This window comes from Nilaparvata lugens, chromosome X, assembly GCF_014356525.2.
Source record: "Nilaparvata lugens isolate BPH chromosome X, ASM1435652v1, whole genome shotgun sequence".
NCBI lineage: Eukaryota > Metazoa > Arthropoda > Insecta > Hemiptera > Delphacidae > Nilaparvata > Nilaparvata lugens.
In genome coordinates this window covers 63,643,539-63,667,324 of record NC_052518.1, presented here as the reverse complement: position 1 = coordinate 63,667,324, position 23,786 = coordinate 63,643,539, and the positions used below count along the sequence as shown (strand labels likewise).

Below are 23,786 nucleotides of genomic sequence, written 5' to 3'. Positions count from 1 at the left end.
GTGAGTTTCTGAAATGTTTGTATTTAGTTGAAAATATAAATTTAATTCTTGTATACGTTACTGAGCTACACCATTTTGAAATGCTAGTCAGGTTCACTCTTTATTAGTTTCCAGTTATAAGAAAATTGAATACCGTACCGCAATTCACACTTCTAATTTGTATTATATGAAAGTTAAGCTGTGAAGAAGTTGAAATTCTCTGTAACCTTAATTCATAACATCTGTTAATTAAAATATGTTTCGTGTATTTCAGAATACGACCTCAGTTATAGCGAGCACAAAACCCGAAATTGTTGGTGATAGCCGATCGTCATCAACAGTCTCAGCGCTTCGTTTGGTGAGACGTAAACCCAAGACAATGGACACAATAACTGAACAGCTGAATGTCTCAAATACGGTAGCAATGTTTTACTCTTCATTTCCAACAAACTATACTTGGTTTAATGTTAAAAATTGAGAACTTGAATCCAGTAACGGATCTTAATACTTTAATATTATCCTTTTTTTTCTTTTTGTATAGACCAACTAAGGACCACAGTTATTCACCATTTAATCCGAAACGCCTACATTATTATAATTATTTACATTGGTCTCCCGCTTTCGCCTCCAATACTCTTTCATCCTCGCACTCTGAGCGATTCGTCTTTCTAACGACCAAGTTTCAATTCTGGGTTCGTCTGGGAAAACATTAACTTTAAGCTGATTCCGTAGCCCTGCTCTGATTACTAAATCTGCCTCTGTTATATTTAATTTTTGCATATTCTTCTTAGACTATAAACCAGATCAATTTGGATCTCCCACTTATTTTTTTGAATATTTTATTTGTTTGTCTTCCGTGATCCATTCTAAACAAATGAGCATAGAACGCCAATCTCCTCTTTCTGATCACTTCCGAAATCTTCTCAACATGCCTATAGATTTCCTCGTTGCTGCAAGTGAAACTATTATTCTCGTTGTATTTACCAAAAATCTTTCTTTCTTCCACTTCCAACTTTTCACGGTCGCCCTTTCTGTTGAGAACTAAGCACTTAGAAGCATACAAAGCTTCCAGTCTTATAACAGAGAGGTAATGCCTTAGCTTGGCATTTTTTGAGATTGATCTCTTGTTGTAAATATTCTTTGTCAATCTGTAAGCTAGTATCATTTTGTTTACTCGCTGGTTTACAGAATCTTTCTCAGATGAATTGTCGGGAACGATCTCTCCCAAATACTTGGATCTTTTAGTTTGTTTTATTCGACCATAGTCCGTGTTTAAAAATTCTGGAGCAGTTTTACTATTCGACATATATTCTGTCTTTTCAAAACAGATTCGCAGCCCGATCTTCTCAGCTTCTTCTTTAAGAACATTTACTTGTTGTTCAGCTATCTCTGGTGACTCTGCCGAAATCGCCAAATCATCTACAAAGGCCAAACAATCAACAAGCAGATTATCTTTCCTATAACCAATTCTTAGACCACTGTTGATTTTCAACTCAACCAGCCTCTCTCTCCACGATGTTATTACTTTTTCCAATGCGCAGTTGAATAATAGCGGCGATAAACCGTTTCCTTGTCTCACTCCTGTCACAGTTTGGAAACTTTCCTAGAACACTCTTCTGAATTTCATCTTACTTCTAGTGTCTGTTAGTGTCTGGTCAATTAGATTTTTTGTTATTTTGCCTAAGCCGAATTCTGTCAGAACATTCTACGGAGTCCCTCGATCTATGGAATCATAGGCTTTCTTAAAACCCACAAATGCTACCGTGAAGTTCTTTCCTCTGTTCTTGTAACTGGAAAGTACAAATATCTGTTCTGAACAGGATCTTCCCTTCCTGAAGCCGCCCTGATACTCTTCCAAAAGCGGATCTAACTGCTGTTCAGCCCTATTAAGTATTGCTCCCGAAAGTATTTTGTAGGTGACAAGGAGCAAAGAGATTCCTCTATTATCATATATTATAGATAGATAACACATCGAAAACCTCTCAAACAAGACTTAACAATCACAAATATGATACATGTCGAATGAAAGTAAAACAAATTCAATAAATTTTCGAATGAAAGAGGACACATTGCAAAGAATTGAACTGTAAATTCTGGACGTAATAAATACTTCAATAATTGGCATGGCTCATGCAATCAGCCAGAGTTGGTAGTTTATCGGTTCTATTTCACATCAAAAAGCTCTTTTTATCAATTTGGTTTTCCAATGTATTATCTTTCACAGTGAATTTCGGTCAAATACTTATAACTTCATATCTATGCTTTAAACGCTTTGATTATAAGCTATCAATGTTTAAAAGATAATTCATTATTGAGCCTTAGCGTAACAAGTGATCACTTTGATCAACAACAAGGTTTATCAGATCATTCACTCAATAAACACATTAATTTAATCAATTAATAACGAAATTCATGAAAACGTCTCAACAATATCCTCGATTAAAAATTCAATACTAACTATACATTTGTATTGTAAATATGGATTAAATAACGCTTCATACTCAAATGCTAGATCTATCATTCCAAACTAATTCGAGTATGATTTGAATCAATCAACCTAGAAAATATTTTTTAATCATACATGATGGTATATTCCCTCAATAATAGAATAGTAACCTTACAGTTGTGTTGTGAACTGTGTTCCTTACAATTTATGTTTTCATAATAGAAAAGTAATTTTATTTCAATTTAAAATAGAAAAGTAATTTTATTTTAATTCAAAATAGAAAAGTAATTTTATTAATTATTCTAGATTTGTGCAGAATTAATTATTGTTGCGGTGTTGTTCAAAAGCAATTGATTATTTACGTTTCATTGTAGATTAATAACTGCTGTCAGTTCATTGCTGTTGAATAATAATAATTATAAGTATGTTATACATTTTTCTGGGATATTTTGATTTTGTATTTTGCTGCTTTTCAATGTAACCTACTATGATCATTTAATGTGTATTCACCAATGTGAACAATAAAACTTGATTTGATTTGATATTGAAACGAAAATTCTCATATCTATAATATTTATTACATACATCATAAACATTACTATACAAGACATGATGTAAGGTGTATGAAATTAATTACAAAATTCATCGCTCCCTTTCCTATACTTGAAAGCCTGATCAATGCACCTCATAAATCTTCTCCAATTCTCACCATTCAGGTACCTCAGGATAGTTTCATCCTCCATAACCCAGCGGCTAAACCATTCCATCCGGAACACTCATAGAATTGTGCTTCGTCCCATGAAATGGGGTCTTTTATTTCTCTGCTATAGCACAGTAAATAGATTCAATTCTTTGATTCAAGCTCTTTGAAAATGAGTTTATCTATACAGCTCCTGTCCTCTAACCCGATAATACGTTTATGCAGATTATACCATTTCAAGTATAAACCCCCACCTTGTGGTAAATAATTCCAAAAATCATTTCAGTAAAGAGTAAGAGAAAAGGCTTAAATTAGTAATTATATATTTCTTCTATCCAAAGCCGGCCGACCAAAGATTAAATAAACAAACAATTCATTAGGGCATTAGCATTGTCATACCTCATAATAATGTTTGATCATCTCATTCATTACCCATGAACAAGAAAAAACGATTCTATGGCATTATCTGTAAAAAATGGAATAAATTTCTTCATGAGCTCTCTCATATACCTATGTTCAAGCAGCAATGATTTTTTTTCAATCTTTGTTCGGCCGCTAATTTGAATAGGAGAAATATATTAACTTTTTATTTCTGCAATTTTCTTTCCAGAACAAGATACTTGAAATTATAAATTATTCTGACTTAGATGAACTTCATAAGGCATGATCATTCACTAAAATCACAATGACATTCGATTCTTCTTAAAGTTTGTATCTCCATTTTCTTCTTTATTCTAGAACCAAATAACAGTGCCCACCAAAGACGCTTCTTCAGACTCGTCATCAGCTACATCCTCCCACGTGAAGACCAGGAGGAGAAAGGTGGATGAGTAAGTATTCCTTCAGTCTGATTAATTTTCTTGCATTTATTTAATGTATTCCACGTATTCGTATGACGGTTGCATACCGCCTATCTTTTCCAATAACATGGAAACTTTATAATTTTTACAGATGGAAATTGCTGAGATGTTGCAATTATTCAAATGCTAATGAATTAATTATTATTATTAAACGAAAATCCAAATTAAATGTTGTAATTCACCCCGAAGATTTCTGCTACTGCAAATATTGACAACAGGGTAAATAGCTGAATGGAAATTCGATGAGCGCTACCATTCAAAACTTATTTGTCAGCCCGGGAATCGAACCCAGTACCTCCTAATTGCCGGTCAGGAATGCTTACCCTTACACCAAACTGACAATCTCTGGATAGCAGCGTTCATTTTACAGCGGCCAGCCAGTCTACAGATGGAAATTACTGAGATAATGCAATTATTCAAATGTTAATGAATTTATAGAAATTGGATTTTCGTTTAATAATAATAATTAATTCATTAGCATTTGAATAATTGCAATATCTCAGTAATTTTTATCTGTATACTGGTTGGCCGCAAAGAAGCTCATTTTGAAGAATTAATTCAACTTTTAGAACAAGATACAATTAACATAAGATATGTTACTTATAATTATTCTAGTTTAACGGTCATTCGTAAGCAACTGAATACATTGCTCCAAAGCTTGCATTACGAACAAGCTCATCGGTGAACGTATCAATTTTGTCTCAATAAATATTAAAAACTGGACACTACAAAATTATTACATCTTAATATTGTATGAGATCAAAATTTTTTCAACTTTCGAAACTATTCATTATTATCAAGATTAATTCACAATTTATAATATTTATATTAAATATACTTTCTATTGTTCTTATAATAAAATTATATTTTTAATTATTAGCTTAAGCATCAGAAACAGTTGATAAGCTGTTACTCCTACAAGTGTTTCACTTATGCCAGTAGTCTCCACCTCCAGCCGTATAAGAATAAGATAGGCTGATGATAAAGCTATTTAGAATAATAGACTGATGATAAAGCTATTTAGAATAATAGGCTGATGATAAAGCTATTTAGAATAATAGGTTGATGATAAAGCTCTTCTTTCTTTATTTATCCGGCGCTACAGCCCTAGGTGAGCTCTGGCCTCCTTCACAACACGCCTCCATTCTTCCCTGTTCATGGCTCTTTCCTTCCATCCTCTCACCTCCATCTTTCTCAGGTCATCCATCACTTGGTCCACCCACCTGTTCCTTGGCCTACCTTTCTTTCGTCTGCTGTGCAACTTGCTATTAAAAACTATTTTCGGCATTCTAGCCTCACTCATCCTCATCACATGCCCCAACCACCTTATTCTTTGGGCCTTAATGAAGCGAACTATATTTTCTCCTTTTATTAATGCTTCTATTTCTTCATCTTTTCTTATTCGCCATTGCTGCTCATTAACCTGAACGGGACCGTAAATTCTTCTTAGTATGGATCTTTCAAAGATTTTTAACGCATTTTCGTCAGCCATATTCATCACCCAAGTTTCTGCCGCATATGTTGCCACTGGACGCACCAATGTTTTATATATTACAGATGGAATTAAATAGAGAATGCATTTATTCAAATGCTAATTAATATATAATTATTATTTAACGAAAATCCTAAATAAATGCTGTAAATCACCCCGAAGACTTCTGCTACTGCAGACATTGACAACTGCTATCCAGAGATTGTCAGTTTGGTGTAAGGGTAAGCATTCCTGACTGGCAATTGGGAGGTACCGGGTTCGATTCCCGGGCTGGCAACTAATTTTTGGATAGTAGTTCTCATCGAATATCCATCTAGCTGTTAACCCTGTTGTCAATGTCTTCAGTAGCAGAAGTCTTCGGGGTGATTTACAGCATTTATTTAGGATTTTCGTTAAATAATAGTTTTATATATTGTTATCTTCGTGCTCCTGCAACTTACCAACTTACTTTTAAATAATCTAACATTGGCATAGTAGGCCCTATTAGCTGCTTGAATCCTCTATTTTATATAAGCATTATTACATGTGGCATTTATTGGCATCCTAGATACTTGAAGTTCTCTACACCTGCAAACTTTTTGTTATTCACGTAGATACTTCTTGGTACTCTGGACTTGACTGCTGACACACACAGATATTTACTCTTGTTCTCATTTACAACCAGTAGGACTTTTTGTGCCTCAATTTCCAGGATTTTATAAACTTCTTTCAAGCATGCCACACTTCTAGCCATTATTACCACGTCATCGGCATATGCACATACTTGACCTAAATGCTCCATATTAGACCTATCAGGTAATGCAAACTTTCGAAAAGAGTTTGTCCTCCTTCTTTGATCATTTCTGCCATGATAGCATCCTCTCCTGGTGCCTTACCATTTTTCATTTGTTTTGCCACCTGCATTATCTCTTGGATTGTTGGAGGATTAGTAACATCGTTTTCTATTTGTACTTGTATTTCATCCTCATTTTCATCAATATCTTCAATATGTGCTATGTGCACGGTTCAGAGTCTCCTCAAAATATTACGCCCATCTATCCATCATGCTTCCCTCACTAACCACTTTCCCATCCTTTCCACGGTATACCATCATTCTTGGATGGAATCCTTTCCTCATTTTATTTAACGCCAAGTAGAACTTCTTGGTTTCACCCACTCTACTCATTTCCTCAATATATTCCAAATCGTGCTTCATTTTTTCTCTCTTTTTTCTTCTACAGATTTTATCAGCCATTCTCCTTTCGTTCTTGTAATTTTCAAAGTTCATTCTGGTTTCCTTTTGTATCATCTTCATACGAGCAGCGTTCTTTCTTTCTATAGCTACTCTGCACTCATCATCAAACCATTCTGTTCTACCCGCTCTATTCACCTGCCCTAGAATTTCTTTTGCCACTTCATTTACCGACTCTTTTATGACTTTCCAGTTCTCTTCTACGCTTTCTCTTTCACCTCTACTCCTGATTTCCTCATATATTCTGTTTCTATATATTTCCTTGTACCTTTCATTTCTTAAATTTTCTAAATTCCATTTTCTCGGCTGTATTCTATTTTTCCTACAGTCACTTATTTTCTCTCTGAGGACTGCCTTCACTAAAATAGTGATCCGAGTCACAATTTGGCCCTCTACAGCTCCTAGTGTCTATTATGGAGGATGCGAATCTTTTCCTTATTACCACATGATCAATATTTGATTGATCGTTCTACCATCTGGCGATTTCCATGTACCAAGATGTATTCTCTTATGAGGGAAGTGTGTGCTCTTAATATACATATTTGTCCTGGCCGCGAAATTTGCTAATAGCCATCCATTCTCACTTGTTATCTCATCGATGCTATTATTTTTTTCCCTGCAATGCCTTTCAATTCATCTTCTTTTCCTATCTTAGCATTAAAATCTCCTAGGACCACCAGTATATCATACCTAGGAATTCCATCGCACACTTTTTCAAGCCCATCATAAAATTGCTGTTTTTCTTCTTCACCCTTATCTTCTGTAGGAGCATGTACCGATATTAATGAAATATTCCGGAATTTACCTTTAATTCTCAATCTACATATTCTCTCATTTACAGGCTCGACTTCTAATAAACTCCTTCTCAAGCTCTTGCTTATGAAGAATCCTGTGCCTAAAATTCCTTTTCTTTCATCTGAACCTCTGTACACAATTGAGCATTCCCTTTTATCAATCCTTCCTTGTCCCTGCTATCTCATTTCCTGGAGCGCAACAATATCTATTTTTGCATTTTCTATCTCATTCATTATCTCTTTCATTTTCCCAGGCTTCATCATTGTCCGTACATTCCATGTACCTATCTTAATATCACTAGATCTATCCGTTTCCAAATCCAAGTCAGTTTCCAATCCATAAATTCCTTTTTTCCGGTTACCGCTCCGAGGCCGTTGTGTTGGTTTCATAACGATTTGCTTTTTTCCGGGACAAGGTTGTTGGCCTTGCGCCCAACCCCCTACCAGGAGGACCAGGGGATTTCCTTCCCTTAGCTGATGAAAATCTGCTGGAAAGTAAAAGGAAAATAAGTGAAAGAAGAGTTTGTCAAGGAAGGCAGATAGGAAAGAAAGGGTGTGCTTGGCTTTTCGGATGGCGGGACATCGAGATGCCCCATGCGGACACGGGGCGCTCACCATCCGACAAGCCAAGCACAAAAGCGAGGGCGGCTCAAAAGCAAAGTCAATGGAAAATGAGCCGCCCTAGGATGAAAAGTCTCCGGTAGCAAAAGGAAGAGAAGAAAGGATTTGGGAAGAAGGGCTCCGGAGCGGGTATCTGCAGCCGCCATGAAGCGACTGGGCGATGGGATCCCCAACCCCGACGCCGGGTGATGATAAAGCTATTTAGAATAATAGGCTGATGATAAAGCTATTTAGAATAATAGGCTGATGATGAAGCTATTTAGAATAATAATACTTTTTTCAACTATCACAACTTAGTATTGTTTTTGATGAAATAAAATTGAATTGAATTGAAGTTGATGGAAATCCATAATAAGCTTTGTATTTTTTCATAACTAGCTCACATAATTAATATTGTTCATCGCCTCATCTTTTACTAATGAACTATTTCAAGTAGTTGACCATTTTCTTTTATTGAAACTATTTCGCAATTCAATTCTACATGAAGTGAGTATTCCATTTGTTAAAATAAGAATTATTTGATCTAAATATTTTAATCGTGTTTATCCACAGAAACTGCAATCTTACAAAATTTGGAAAGGTTGTAAACCGCTTAAATTCACAACAATGCATTTGGCAACACATGATGAGATCAGCTGATCTTGAGCTGGAGACTTCGGATTGGCCAGTATTCATCGTTCAAGAGATCGTTAAAAAATTCAATAAGCCGTTTATAAAATGCTACACGGAGGATGATAAAAAAGGTATAAAAAATAAATGAATAAATATTCATTGTATTTGCCCGTATGTATGATATGTACTTCTACTTTGAAGTGTGCTCATTCAGTTCTCAAGTGCATTAATTTTAAATAGTCTTTCTTTTTCATTTTTATATTTATTTTTAAAAAATGAATGCTCTGCTTCTATTGTCAGTAGAAGAATGAATGAATGATTCAACGTTCTCGTTTTTAAAACTCAAAAATTTAATTGTATAGGCCTACGATCAATTTTTTTCATTCATACAATATTATAATATTGTAACTCAATTGAAAATGTACATATATAGTCGAGCATTGCCTCTCTTGGATATAGCTAGAAAATTCCATTAATACTATCAATATGATGGCGTTTTTAAATTCAATCAATAATAATTGAAACCTTCCTATTGTACCAGTAATACTCTTACAGTTTAGCTTGATTTATAATGAAATATTGGATTGAAGGTCTTTGATTTATTTGTGCAAACAACTAAGCGATTCAATTAGAGTTGTATGATCCAAATCAAGATCGATCGATAAATCATATGATAATTTTATGAGATGATTGGGATTGTGTTATATTTAGGAGAGAGTAGTTTATTATTATATTGTAATATTTTGCGACATAGGCTAACCTTGCCAAAAACTCAAACATTCCAGTCCGAAACACTGACATGCTGACATGATACCAGCACCTCAAAAACTGTACAATTAAGTGTTGAAACAGACAGGATTTACAACTGAATAATAGATCATAATAATCACATCGATTTTGACGAATTCAAGTTATTTTTAATTTGTATTTTAATTGTTATTTTCAGCGTATTTTCCATTTGATTTCTCAGTGCCCAATTCACTGAATGTACTTTGCAAGCTTGACTCGTCCAACCCCCACAAGATTGTAGGCGCGAGATTGAAATTTCATCTCCCATTGTAAGTAACTATCTTAACTACCTTCATCCTTGAATCATCCTCTTCAACAAGTGATTGGTGTTTACGCTTTCATTTTCAAGTAATAGATATTTGGAAACAATCGTAGTGATTTTATGTAGTACAGAGTACAGTAGAACTCCAATTATCCCAACTCCGATTATCCTAATAGCCTTTAGAAGAAAGTGGGTTAAATTTCCGCTTATTTCCGCGGATTTTTGATAATATATTCAAAAAGCAAGAACACTCTTTTATCAAAGTTCAATATATACAGTAAATTATTCAACCGGTATAATACTACAATATATTTAATCGAGTTTTCTTTGTGAAAACTTTAATTATTCGAATATTTTATTAACGGTATGGGTTCCGGTCTTAATTAAATCGGATAATTCTACTGAAGTAATAATTCTATGTGGTACTGTAGTCACATCCAAATTTCATAAACTGAGATATTGAAATACTAACGGAGTAGACATCACAGTTTTCTCAAATTAGCTTGTAACTCGTATCATGCCCAGTCCACACGTTGCCCCAGTCGCTGGACCAGTAACCTGGCCTAGCATGGTAAGCTTGGCCGCGTTGGTCTTGCCATCCACACTGCAATGTGATCAAAGCCTGATCAAGGCCAGCGACATATCCATGAAATTTAAGTAACGCTATACTAATATTAATAACAATTAGGCCTATAGCAACTCAATAACACAGAAAAACAGCAGAGCAGACGACAAAACAGGGAGCAGAACGCATTGGTTACATAGTGTGGATGGGTGGTTAGCCAGCGCTGGCCTTCACTGGTCTTAATTGGCCTTCGCTCGACAAAAATCGGAGCGATGGCCTAAGAAGGCCAGCGCTGGCAAACCACCCATCCACACTAGCGCTGGTCGTCATTTGCACGCATGTGGGTTAACATGTGGATGCGGCATTAGAAGTTGAACAAAACAGTAAATAATATGATGATGTGTAGATTACGAATGATGCTCCAATTCAAATTCATTTTATTGCATGAAATAAATACACTTTTGAATATATATCACAATTAGTTCAATTCGAATGAATTAACATGTACACTTACATGTTGTAGTCAATCACACTTGTACAATACATTGTACAATGTATACATAATAATCCTTATGATACTAAAATGTGTATTTAGTATAAAATACTTCTTCTTCTCCTCCTTCTTTTTCTTTTTCTTCTTCTTCTTCTTCTTTTTATGATACAATCATTTTTTTATCATTCATTTGATTTCTTTCACTTATTTATCCATTCTATATATATATATATATATATATATATATATATATATATTATATATATATATATAATATATATATATATATACTCACACATGCATAATATTAATTCACAAAAACACCAATTTACAACAGAAGTAACATAGACACATAGATGTGTAATAATTGCTAAGGGAATAGAAGTGGCGAAAAGTTTCAATTACCACTAAACTTCGTTCATTCGGGTCTCTAAACTATTACTTTGGCATCGAAGGCCTTACTTAAGGCATCATTTTGTAACTAGTGCTTTTATGAATTAATAATATGTATGTATGAGTATAGCTGTTTAGAATTGATAAATAAGCGAAATAAATCAAATGAATGATAACCGAAATGATTGTATCATAAAAAATAAAGAGAATTGAAATGTGTTTCATCTGTTGATTGTGTTGAAAATGTTTGTATTCAGATTCTGTTTTTCAATTTAAAGTTGAAATCTTTTGTCTTTTCCATTTGGAAATTATTTGTCAATTATAATTCCAAAGAGTATCCGGAGAATTTTATCAATATGTATCAGAAGTTTTATTCATCATGGATGTCGCTAAATGGCAGAATAAAAGGAAGTAAGGCCCATAATAACAAAGCTTCGGTGCCAAAGTAATAGTTTAGAGACCTGAATGAACGAGAAAGGTTTAGTGATAATTGAAACTTTTCGCCACTTCTATTCCGTTAGCAATTATTACACATCTATGTGTCTATGTTACTTCTGTTGTAAATTTGAGTTTCTGTGAACTTATATTATGTATGTGTGAGTATATCTAGTGTAATACATGTTCCTTGTGAACCACACAAGTGTGTCTAGTGAGAAAAGGCTTGATTTCTCTTCTATTTCAGAATGATCATTGAACAAGGACATGAAATTTATCTGCTGGGAGATGAACGCCTTGAGCTTGGTCAGTCAAAGATTAGCAAGGGGAAATTGCTACAGGAAGTTGAATTTTCGATTCAGCCTCCATCGGGTAAGTCGATAAATCAATATCAAATATTAATTAATGGAAAAAGAAAATATTGGGGGTTTAGTGTTTCGGATCAATCAACGGAAGAATTTACATGTTCATGATCCAGCAGGGTTGCCACAGACATTAAAAGTCAGGAATAGAAAGGATTTTTCATTAAAAAAGTCAGAAAAATTTTGTTAATAAAAATGCCAAGTCAAAGTCAAAATTTCCAAAACTATGTCTAGAAAAAATTGGAAAAAGTTCAGGAAGTCAGGAATAATTTCAGTCGAATTGTCCGATCTTCTTCTTTTTCGATTGCCGTTGAATCAGGATGGAAAATTTATTTTCTATCCTCACTATATCAATGAAGACTTCCGTATAAGCAGGAGATTGAATACTACCATCTGCCATCAGGATAGAATTTACAGTTGTATAATACTTGTTGGAGCAGCATACTTCGTAGTTGAACAATATATCATATTTTATAGAATGGATGTTTGTTGAATTACGGAACAATAATCATTTCTCTGTTGAATTAAATTATATGAATAATGGACAACTACGAGTCAGAATGATTATTCAGAAACTATTATTGATAGTATTCGAGTCGAAAAACTTTGAAAAATGTCTCAGTTTCCGAGACCATGGTGCACAAGTGCACTTCCATATTAATGTCTTTTTTATGATGATTTTAAAATAATTAAAACTATTGTTTACATTCTGAGCCTTCTGGCTAAATTTGGGGTCGCTGAGAACGAATCTGCATGAATATTAACGAAAAACCCCAGCTGCCGGAAGATCGGCAACCGTTAACAGTCACCCTGCAATGCGGCCGAATCACTTCCAGTTCAGACACCCATCTCAAATGACAACACAGCCAAGCTGTGTGGAACCATCCTGCACTGCGGCGGTAGGTTGAAGGCTGGAGTTCCACAAGGAAGTCTGCTTGAACCGATTCTCTATGTGCTCTACTCAAGTGGTGTTCCTCAATTGGATGAAGTGACAATTACATTTGCTGTTGAAACTACAATAATGGAAAAATGTGAAACAGCTGAAGAAGTGATAAATTGCAGAGTGCCACCAGCAAATTCAATAACTGCACTAGAAAATGTAAAATTCTATTAAATTAGTTGAATTCCATACTTGTCAATTTCACCTACAAGAACATCCAGAATCGGATCAGAATGAATCGGATCTTTTATGTTGTAGCACACAGCAATACAGCTAAATACCATGGTATGACTCTTGATGCCAGTGGCGTATCCAGAAAAGCATTTGGGGGTGGGGAGATCAAAACATTGGCGTTGGCGTATAATGCACCGAATTTTTGGGGGTGATACCGGGGGGTGTGGTGGGTATGGAATACCCCCACGAAAAGAGCGTCCGGGGGCTCTCCCCCACAAAATTTTGAATTTATACCCACGCCGATTATGTTCTTATTGCTGGCGAACTTTTGAAGCTCTCTCTACAAAAAACGTTTAGACCTTAGCTCAGCCTATGTACATTTCTCAGTTTCCTATCAATTAGTCCACGAAAAAGTTGACATTAGGAGTTCAAAAAAATCGGTTTATAAAAATCACTCCCCACGTGGCGAATTTATTAAGAAATGAGAATTATTGTATTACAGTCTAGTTCTCTATCTAGAACAAATAATGTACATACATTTTTAAAACATTCATATTCGCCTTTTCAAGCTCCAATCTAGTGTAGCTTATTTGAATCGCGGGGTGCAGAGTTCAGACTTTCAAGTTCGACTGTTCGTGAAAATTCTCTGGCAGAATCTTGAAGACCTCTTTACACAACCTCTCTAGACTCTAGCTGAACCTCTGTAATGGATCTACACGTTTTCTGTTCATTTGTTGTGAATAAAGCTGGAAAAACGCCGATTATCTTTGGTGTTATAAATTATTCCAAGCGCTCTCAAAACAACATTACTTGTACATCTTGGTTGAACTACTGTACCAAATTCCAAACTTTTCTGACAATCACTCATTACTTCTTATAAAAATGAGAAAAAGCAGAACAACTTCGACTTCGGGTGTATCTTCGGCGAAATTTTGAAACCCTTCTAACACTAAATTTCTAGAACCTAGCTGAAAATCTGTAAATTTCAACATTTTCTCTCAATTAGTTCCAGAAAAGTCTAAGAAAACGCAGAAAAACGCTGGGGAACGCTACGAAAACCCAGTAAAACCGCTTATCTTGGGATACTCTAAATTCGGCTCAAACAAAATTTCTAGACCCTAGCTGAACTTCTGTAGCAAATTTGAACACTTTTTGTTAATTAGTTCTTATAAAACGCTCAAAACCTCCGATTTTGGGCGGATCTCTGGCTTTATTTTGAAACTCCTTTAATACAATATTTTTACACTTCAACTGAGCCTGATCACCAAATTTCAACATTTTTTGTCGATTAGTTCATGAAAAAGTTGTAAAAACGCAGACAAACGTTGGAAAAACACAGATTTTCGGCGTATCTTGGAATTTTTTCAAATCCGTTTTCAGTGCGCCTCTAGAAGGCAACTGAACATGCATGTCAAATTTGAACGTATTTGGTTCAGTAGATTTTCAGTTCTGTTAATTATGAATGAGTGAGTGAATGAGTCAGAGCAATCCACGATACCACGCACATTCCACTCAAAAACTAATATTCCATCAAAAGTTGTTTTTTTTTTTTTGTTCAGTAGGTCACTAATTATTTCGATTTCCATGCATGCCAAAATCATCGTTCTCCACTTAACAGGTGTTGATACAATGAACCCTCAAGTACCTGTTTACTGTGTGGTAACTTCGAAGCAGATGAAACGCTGGAGCACATATTTCTGCATTGTGAACTATACAGAGTTGGTGAAAATTATATTTCATCATCAAGTGATGTTTCGGAAATAAGTGACCTCTTCGGTTTAATGTGTCAAGTGTTGAGACTGAGATCACTTGTGTTATCAAATTAATATAATAGACTGTTGTCATGCCAGTAATAATTTACTTTGAAGTGTTTGTGATAAGAAGAAAGGATAATATAAATATAAAGAAAATAAAAATCTCAGTACCCTTTTTTTGAAATATTTTATCACAACATGTTTCGGACATTTATGCCATTTTCAAGTGATATGAAGTAAATAAATAAATTCTACTGGAAGATTCTTATTTTGATCATATGTTAGTGTATTCATATGTTTTATGAACTAGGACTGTAAATTTTGGGTTTAAATTCGCATGATTCTATCAAAAATGGGGTTATTGGTGTCTAATTGGATTAAGTTTATTATTTTATCTCTGTTTAATTTTGCTGCTTTATAAATATGGAATTCTTTGTCATTCAGTTTTTGACTTTTATTACCATAATTAAGTATTTTCATATTGAAATTTATATCTGTAAAATTATGGCCTGAATCTATCAAGTGTTCAGCAAAATAAGAATCTTCCAGTAGTATGTATTTATTTACTTCATATCATTGAAAATGGCATAAATGTCCGAAACATGTTGTGATAAAATATTTCAAAAAAAGGGTACTGAGATTTTTATTTTCTTTATATTTATATTACAAGTAGCCCTATACAGAAAAAAGATAAAAAAGGATAATATATTTTGTTTCAATTTTGTTTCTGTAAAAACTGTGATTTACTGTTGATTTTTGCAGAACATTTTAAACTTTTTAAGTACACTGTATGAAAGCAATAAATTCAATTCATTCATCCGTTATATTAAGAAAAAATTCTATTCTTAATAATTGAGTGTGAATAAATTAATTGTTTTGATCTTATGAAGTAGAAAATAAAAATTATTGAACTATTCTCACCATTTAAAATTCATTTTTTTCAGATGGCTTCCGAGGATTCCCTGAAGATCTTCTCTACGGACGAAGACAATCCGTTGAAGTCGTAACAAACGGCTTTCTAGGATTTGAAGATGTCTCAAAAGATATACAGTATTTAGAATTGAAAAGATTTGAGCCTTCTGATGAACAATTCTCAGAGAAAAAAAGAATTAAAATCAAAGATATGACAGAATTCTATCAACACCTGAATCTTGGCCAAATCCGACAAAGTTTTATTCTGCGATTTTTCGTAGAAAACTACTTCGTTATAGGAACGTTTATTGGATTTGCACTATTGTGAGTAAAGTTTAAATGTTTATCCATCTTCTCCTTAAATTATAATTTTTTGCAATAAGTAACATTTTGGCATGTTATAATTAACTGTTAATCAGTAATATACAGATTGGGTGGAAAGTGATTTGGGATCTTACTCGAATTTAAAATGATACTTTTTTCTTGAAAATGTTGGTCCTCCATTTTGAATGTAAGTTCATTTTCTAAAATGGGAAGATAGTCATGTTATACATGGATTCATTACACAATTAAAAAATATTTATTGAATATGTAAAACCTTTACTAAGATTCTCACATTAGAAAACAAGCATAAATTTGGAAATTACTGAGATATTGCAATTATTCAAATGCTAATTAATTAATTATTATTATTGAAGGAAAATCCAAATTAAATGCTGTAATTAACCCCGAAGACTTCTAATTATTGCATTTAATTTGGATTTTCGTTCAATAATAATAAGCATAAATTTAATATCATAATTTAGTGTTTAAAGCGTTAGAGATATGATAAAAAGTTACAATAAATATTGTAGTATAAAACTAACTCTTCGAACAATTAAATTTGATTGATCAGATTTCCAATATACCTTACTATTTACTTCAAATTATTAGAAATGGCGTTGGTGGTTCCTTTTTTTGATTCATTGACCGAGCGAAGTGAGGTCTAAGATTCAAGTCGACGGTTTAGCTTAAATGTTTATATGTTGCGCATTTACGGCGAAACGCGGTAATAGAATTTCATGAAATTCGACAGGTATCATGAAATATAATCTATATTATATCCACGACACTGAAGCAAATGCACGTACAGTAAAACAACTAGTCAAGAAGTAGCCATTTTCGGTGCTCTAATCAATATCAGCTGTTTTTGATTATAAATGCTCGTAGAACAGCGGCTTGCTAGCATGGAAACAGACCCGAAAACAATGTTTTTCTGTGAAATGTGGTAAAAACACCTAAAATGCAATTAGTGACAAACGTTAATTGGTCGTGGAAGTGATTTTTTAGATTAGCCACCCCGATCACCAGATTTATCTGTTTGTGACTTCTTCTAATGGGGTTACTTGAAGGAAAAAGGTTTATAACCATAGCTTCAATAATGATGAGGAACTAAAACGATAAATAGAAGAGGAACTTCTCCGGATACCGCGGAGTTTCTTTGTAAGAGCTTACGAATCATTTCTTAAGCGCTTTTATCAGTGTGTTGCTGTGGATGGATTTAAATTTGAATAATTTTGGACTTCAAAGTTTTTCATTAGGCTATGTTCTAGTTTTTTTTATTTAAAAGTCATATTGCCCTAAAGTGAATATGAAATCAAACGTGTAAACCTCTTCGTGGGACACAGTGTACAAGGATAATTTTACGGTAAGTGTAATTAGGGATAAGGATAACGACTTCCCTGTGACTTCAAAATGATGGACTGTCAACCAGCACTGAGGAAAGGCGTTGTCAGGAATCACAATTCCACGAGTGATTTCAACGGGCGTTTTTAAATTACCGACCATTCACGCGCAACACCTTTCTTCATGACGTAAAGAGGTGGCCAAGTTTCAACGTCTATTGACCTTCTGGTCGGTCGCCGATTACAGAGCGTTTCGTTGCGAGGGGGGCTCCTACTGCTTGCTTTGATGTGAGCATTATTTATTTATTCATTTTCATTACATACAAAGACTTACAGAGTCCATGAAAAGTCTTATTTACACAAGTAACTAAATCAACAATTCAACCAATCTACATTAGGAAATATTTTGTAAAAATGAAAAGAAAGCAAAAAACATTTACACAGTAGGAATAATCAAATTAATTACAAGATTATAAATAAAAATTTGAAAAGAGAGAAGAAAAAAAAGATTCTTTTTTCAAATATTTTAGTGACATGTACAATGAAAAAAAAAATCAAAGCTTACATAACAGTGAGTTACAAGAAAGAAAATAAAAAACTTGAGTAAATAGAAAAAGAAGAGTCTTGAACTAGGAGAGTTCCAGCCAGAGTTTACAATCAATCCATTTTAAAATAAATGATTATGTGATGTGGTTAGAGGCTGAAAAAATAAGTACCACAACATGCATTACAGTCGGTATTGCCGTATTGGTTTGTATTTGAGACTATTTGTATTTGATTTGCACTGTTCTACTATTTTGCAGGCCACGTGCTGTGTGTAAACATACACGGGTATACGGGGAATACTTGCTTGTATTGGAGGATTGTGCAGAGGCCTTATGTGCTGTTGTCCTGACTTATAAAGGTATAAACATTGTCATGGTCTTATGTTATTTACTAAGGCTATACCCACACTAGCGTGACTCAAATCGCAAAACGACTCGATACACGAGCGCATCAGGTGTGAAATATCCCAATAGTTTTTTTACTTTCCTTGCCCTATTACCATAGGTAAGGAAAGTATTGCTTTCCAAAAAAAATTAAGGTACCCTAATTTCAAGTTTTCTATACGTTTCAAGGTCCCCTGAGTCCAAAAACATGTTGGTCTGTGTGTGTGTATGTGTGTATGTCTGTGAACTCCATTCCTAATTAACCAAATGACTTGAAATTTTAAACTTAAGGTCCTTATACCATGAGTATCCGACAATAAGAAATTCAATAAAATTCAATTAAAAATGGCGGATAATTACTAAAAAACCATGTTTTTTCACGTTTTTCTCGAAAACGGCTCTAACGATTTTCTTCAAATTTATACCATGGATAGCTATTTATAAGCCCTATCAACTGACATGAGTCTCATTTCTGGGAAAATTTCAGGAGCTCCGTAATATTATTGAGAAAGATGGCGGATAATCACTAAAAAACCATGTTTTTCACGGTTTTCTCGAAAACGGCTCTAACGATTTTCTTCAAATTCATACCATGGATAGCTATTTATAAGTCCTATCAACTGACATGAGTCTCATTTCTGGGAAAATTTCAGGAGCTCCGTAATATTATTGAGAAAAATGGCAGATAATCACTAAAGAACCATGTTTTTCACGATTTTCTCAAAAATGACTCGACCGATTTTTTTCAAATTCATACCCTGTATAGTTATTTATCGGCTCTATTAACTGGAATGAGTCTCCTCTCTGGGAAACTAATGGGGGGTCCACCCCATCCTTGAGAAATGGACTTTGTAGCCTCCTTCTCGTGCATGAGGTAGGTAGGTAGAGCAGTTCATAAAAAGAACACATAGTCGAGATATTTCATCTGTAAAACAGCTGTTTTGACGACTTTTAAAAAATATCGAATTTCACAATTTACACAAAGGAAAAAGTACTCTGAAAACAATTATACACATATACAGAAGTCTGATCGTAGTTTCAAATATGTTGCCGCCAATCGTCATTATGTTATTCCCCTAAATCATTCTCGTTTAAGAATGAGGCTTATAGTTCAATGAGCAAGGAAAGTTGTGTGAATGTACCACACCAGATTTTTTTTTTAAATGAGGAAGAACTCAAATAAAAATTGTTGGGATGTGATACACTCCAGTGTTATATTTGAGGATTCAAACATAATTAAACAAAACCTTTTACATTATAGTTATCTGTTTTTCAATTAGAAAATTGTAATTTAGTCGATCTGAGATCATCCCGTATTAAAGTTCAAACCCTATCAAATCTCTTGAAACATTATTACGTTGAAGTAATTTCCATCATCATTCATATTTTTAAGTCATATTGCATTATATGTAATCCATTTTGGATGTTTAAATATTGAATAAAATAAATTAACCACTATTTGAGGTTATGTCCGCTTTCTATATGACGCTCACTAACATTACGATGAAGCTCATTACAAAAAATTTAATGACTTGAATAATAATGACAAAGAAATCATTACAAAGCTCATTACAAAAAATTGAATTTTGAAGCTCATTACAAAAAATTTAATGACTTGAATAATAATGACAAAGAAATCATATTTCGAAGGAAAGCTGGAATTTCTAATATCATCATTTTTTTAGTCAATACTCATTGTTGTTGAAACACCCAGAGTGCTGTATGTCATTTCTCCATAGCCGATATATTACAATATTAGTCCAGTTGACAAATTAGGTGAACATGACCTAGGGTTCTGTTTAATCATGTTTTGAAGGTAAAAGGGAAGGTTAGGGAGGTTGAATTTTTGCTTTTAAATGGCGACATGTTGACAGAATTCTAAATTAAATTAAAATCGAATCTATTTCCCATTTTCATACTATACAGTATAAAGCATGATATAATAAAAATTGATATTCAATGAAAATTAAATTACCACCAGCTAAAGAACAACTTGCTCGCCGATGCGAATCCATCCTAATATGTTTTGATAATTTTATATAATAAACACAAATAACGTAACTGTATTTGATCAGCTAATTCTAGCACATTTGAAATTTGGACAAAATGAATGTCACTCACACTTACGCGACTCAGGTCGAGAAGAGACTCGACTCTAGTCGAGAAGAGACTCGACTCTAGTCGAGAAGAGACTCGACTCTAGTCGAGAAGAGACTCGACTCTAGTCGAGAAGAGACTCGACTCTAGTCGAGAGCAGGTGTTTTCAAATGGTGACGTCGCGGATACTAGAATCGACTGGACTGAGTGTCACCATTCGGAAACACTTGCTCTCGCCTAGAGTCGAGTCTCTTCTCGACCTGGGTCGCGTAAGTGTTAGTTGAACCTAAGTTTGATTAAGATCCCTAGAAACTGGGCATAAATATGCTATTATATATGTGATTTTATATGCTATTTATTAGTGATTTGATCAGCTAATTCTAGCACATTTGAAATTTGGACAAAATGAATGTCACTCACACTTACGCGACTCAGGTCGAGAAGAGACTCGACTCTAGTCATTTGACTCTAGTCATTTCAGAAATAATTTGTAGAATGAGCGAAGCATTAGGGCACAAAATAAAAGCAGATGCAATCGACATTTGTCACAGACTTAAACAACGAAATGAAAACCTACCTCCACCAATCGTTGTCAAGTTCGTTCGTAGAACAGACAAACAAGTAATATTGAATAAAAGGAAAGTTACGAGGCAGTTTTCTACAAAGCAGATGGGAGAAACAACGGACCATCCAGTCTATGTGAATGAAAGTCTAGCAGCTACGCGAAGAAGGATTTTCACCATGGCGAGAGAGATCTTCAAAAGAGGCGACATCAAATACCTATGGATCAAGGAAGGGAAGATTCTAGCTAGGAAAGAAGACGGAACACCAGTTATTGAACTCAAGAACAGTGAACAAGTGAAAAAGCTGAGCGTGAGAAGTGCATCAAAGCAGCCAGGTAACCAAGAAAATAACAGTGTCAGTACCGTAAATAAAAATGTCATCAGAGATAAGTAACAAAGAAACACTAATTATTCATCAAAATATACGCAGTCTGCGAAGTAATTTCGATTTATTCTTAGTGCAAATGAGGAAATTAAAAAACAACCCGCTAATAATAGTCTTGACAGAAATATGGATACTAGAGAATGAAATAGACTTATATTATATAGAGGGCTATTCTGTACATGGTAATTTTAATCATAACTACAGAGCAGGAGGAACTTTGGTTTATATAAGCAGTGAGATAACGTTCAAAACAAAGACAATAGTTTTTATTTCAGCGGACTGTGTACATATATCTTGTTCATATAATAATTTTGAATTTCAGTTGTTGGCTGCTTACAGGTTGCAATCAAACTCACCCAAAATATTTCTTAACGAATTAACCTTGTACTTAGAAGAAATATTTAATATTAACGAAAACAATGAGGTCCCTTTCTTTTTCACGGGAGATATAAATATAGATCTTTTTCAGAACACCAGAATTATTGACGATTACAAATATCTAATGAATAGTTTTGGATTTGAATCACTCAATACTGATTACACTCATAGGTCCCGATTTTCCAACTCTTTAATAGATCATCTTTACTTAAAATCCGGCAAAAATAGAACAAAACTGAATAAAATTAATCTAATTCCAGAAATACTACATTTAGATATAACTGATCACAGTACAATCATACTTAAAGTTGAAGGATTGAAGAGATCCAACGAAGAAGCAGATACAAATTATAAAAAAATATGCCTAATCAATTACCGGAAGTTGAATAATATTTTATCATCGATAGATTGGGACAGAGAAATACCAGCAGTATCGGTTGATGAGGGATGGGAAAATTTCATTGACATTTTAAAAAGCGCTATCAAAGATTCACAAGAAAATCTTCTTTTGAAAAATAACTTGACACAGAAATATAGGTCGCCATGGATAAATAGTTATCTGATCAAGCAAATAAACTTAAGAAATGAGTTATACAAGGATGTAATCAAACAACCTAATAATGACGACTTAAAACAAATATACAATACATTCAAAAATAACTTACGTAATGAACTGAGAGTAAGAAAACAATATTATTATTCAAAACTGTTTAGAGAAAGCCAGGGAAACATTAGAAAGACGTGGAAAACAATTGACACGTTAATAGGATTGAAAAAAAATAAAGAACCACTGAAACTGATTGTTGATGAGCAGGGAAATAGCATACATGATAGTAATAAAATTTCTAATTCGTTTAATTCTTATTTTCTAAATGTTGTGAATAAAATGAATGATGAATTAGAACAAACCACATTGCAAACCAGGGAAGAGTCTGCTAGAATATCATAAATAAGGTTTCCATACAAATCTCCAACTAATTCAATTTTTCTCCACCCTACAAATCCGGAGGAAGTAGCAAGTATAATAAAAAAATTGAAAAATAAATCTTCGCCAGGTGTAGATGGAATAAGCACAAGCATGATTAAAAAAACTTACATGAATTATTTGAACAAATTAACCGATCTAATTAACCTGAGTATTTAACCAAAGGAAAATTCCCAAGCATGTTCCGAGGTAAATCTATTTCATAACCTCCAATGCTTGGACAACTTCAAGTCGGTTATTAGCTTTATGTTGAACTTTGACACCCTTGCATCAAACTTTATAGAAGAAAATTACCCTTAGAATAATAGTCATCTCTGACGGAGTTACTCTTCTCTATTTTCTGTAAGAGAGCGGAAACAGAACTACTCTGTATCAACGCAGTACACATATTAATGTAGAACGTGCTCTGTGCGAAGTGTTGCAAGCGACTGTAAATAGCATCAACAATATTCGTTGCAACGCATTGCCTATTCGTCTGATACTGAAAAGACTGTATCTTCCCATGCTACGGAGTATCCTATTTTCCGGTTAAAGTGATATTGCTTCCCTCGTCTTGAGACTGCTATCCTCGGATCGTGTGATAAGACCTGTTGCTTGTCACCTTCGGCTCGGCGAATCTTATCACCTGACAGCGTGTTTGAATCATCCTTCAATCGTTCGAACATCTAATGCATCTAATCGAATGACAATATTTTGTTTATCTTACTCTTCTATTATTGTTATTGATTCATAATAAACTTGTCTGGCTAATTGAAAACTAAATAAAACTTTGCAGTGAATCGTCTCCGTACACGGAAACTTGTGATAATATAGTACTTAGTATCATAGAATTTATGGGACTCTAGTAGAATTCTTATAATATTATAGTTGCAATTATAATTGGATAGGTTGAATAATTGGGTGGTTCAAGTAACCCAATTTTATTCAGTATTGCATGTTATCTTGATATAGTCAGTATTATTCATTGAGGA

General features: G+C 34.0%; 1 protein-coding gene across 4 annotated transcripts in view; it reads left to right on the top strand.

The window, feature by feature from the left end:
- Positions 1-23,786, top strand: part of LOC111062039 — a 63,781-nt gene that overhangs the window by 27,571 nt on the left and 12,424 nt on the right. For all 4 annotated transcript variants that reach the window (XM_039441325.1, XM_039441324.1, XM_039441326.1 and 1 more), the window contains exons 5-11: positions 254-397; positions 3,864-3,955; positions 8,676-8,866; positions 9,682-9,793; positions 11,920-12,044; positions 15,847-16,138; positions 18,282-18,382. In XM_039441325.1, coding sequence (XP_039297259.1) covers positions 254-397; positions 3,864-3,955; positions 8,676-8,866; positions 9,682-9,793; positions 11,920-12,044; positions 15,847-16,138; positions 18,282-18,382 — 1,057 coding nt within the window. The remainder of the gene's footprint in view (positions 1-253; positions 398-3,863; positions 3,956-8,675; positions 8,867-9,681; positions 9,794-11,919; positions 12,045-15,846; positions 16,139-18,281; positions 18,383-23,786) is intronic.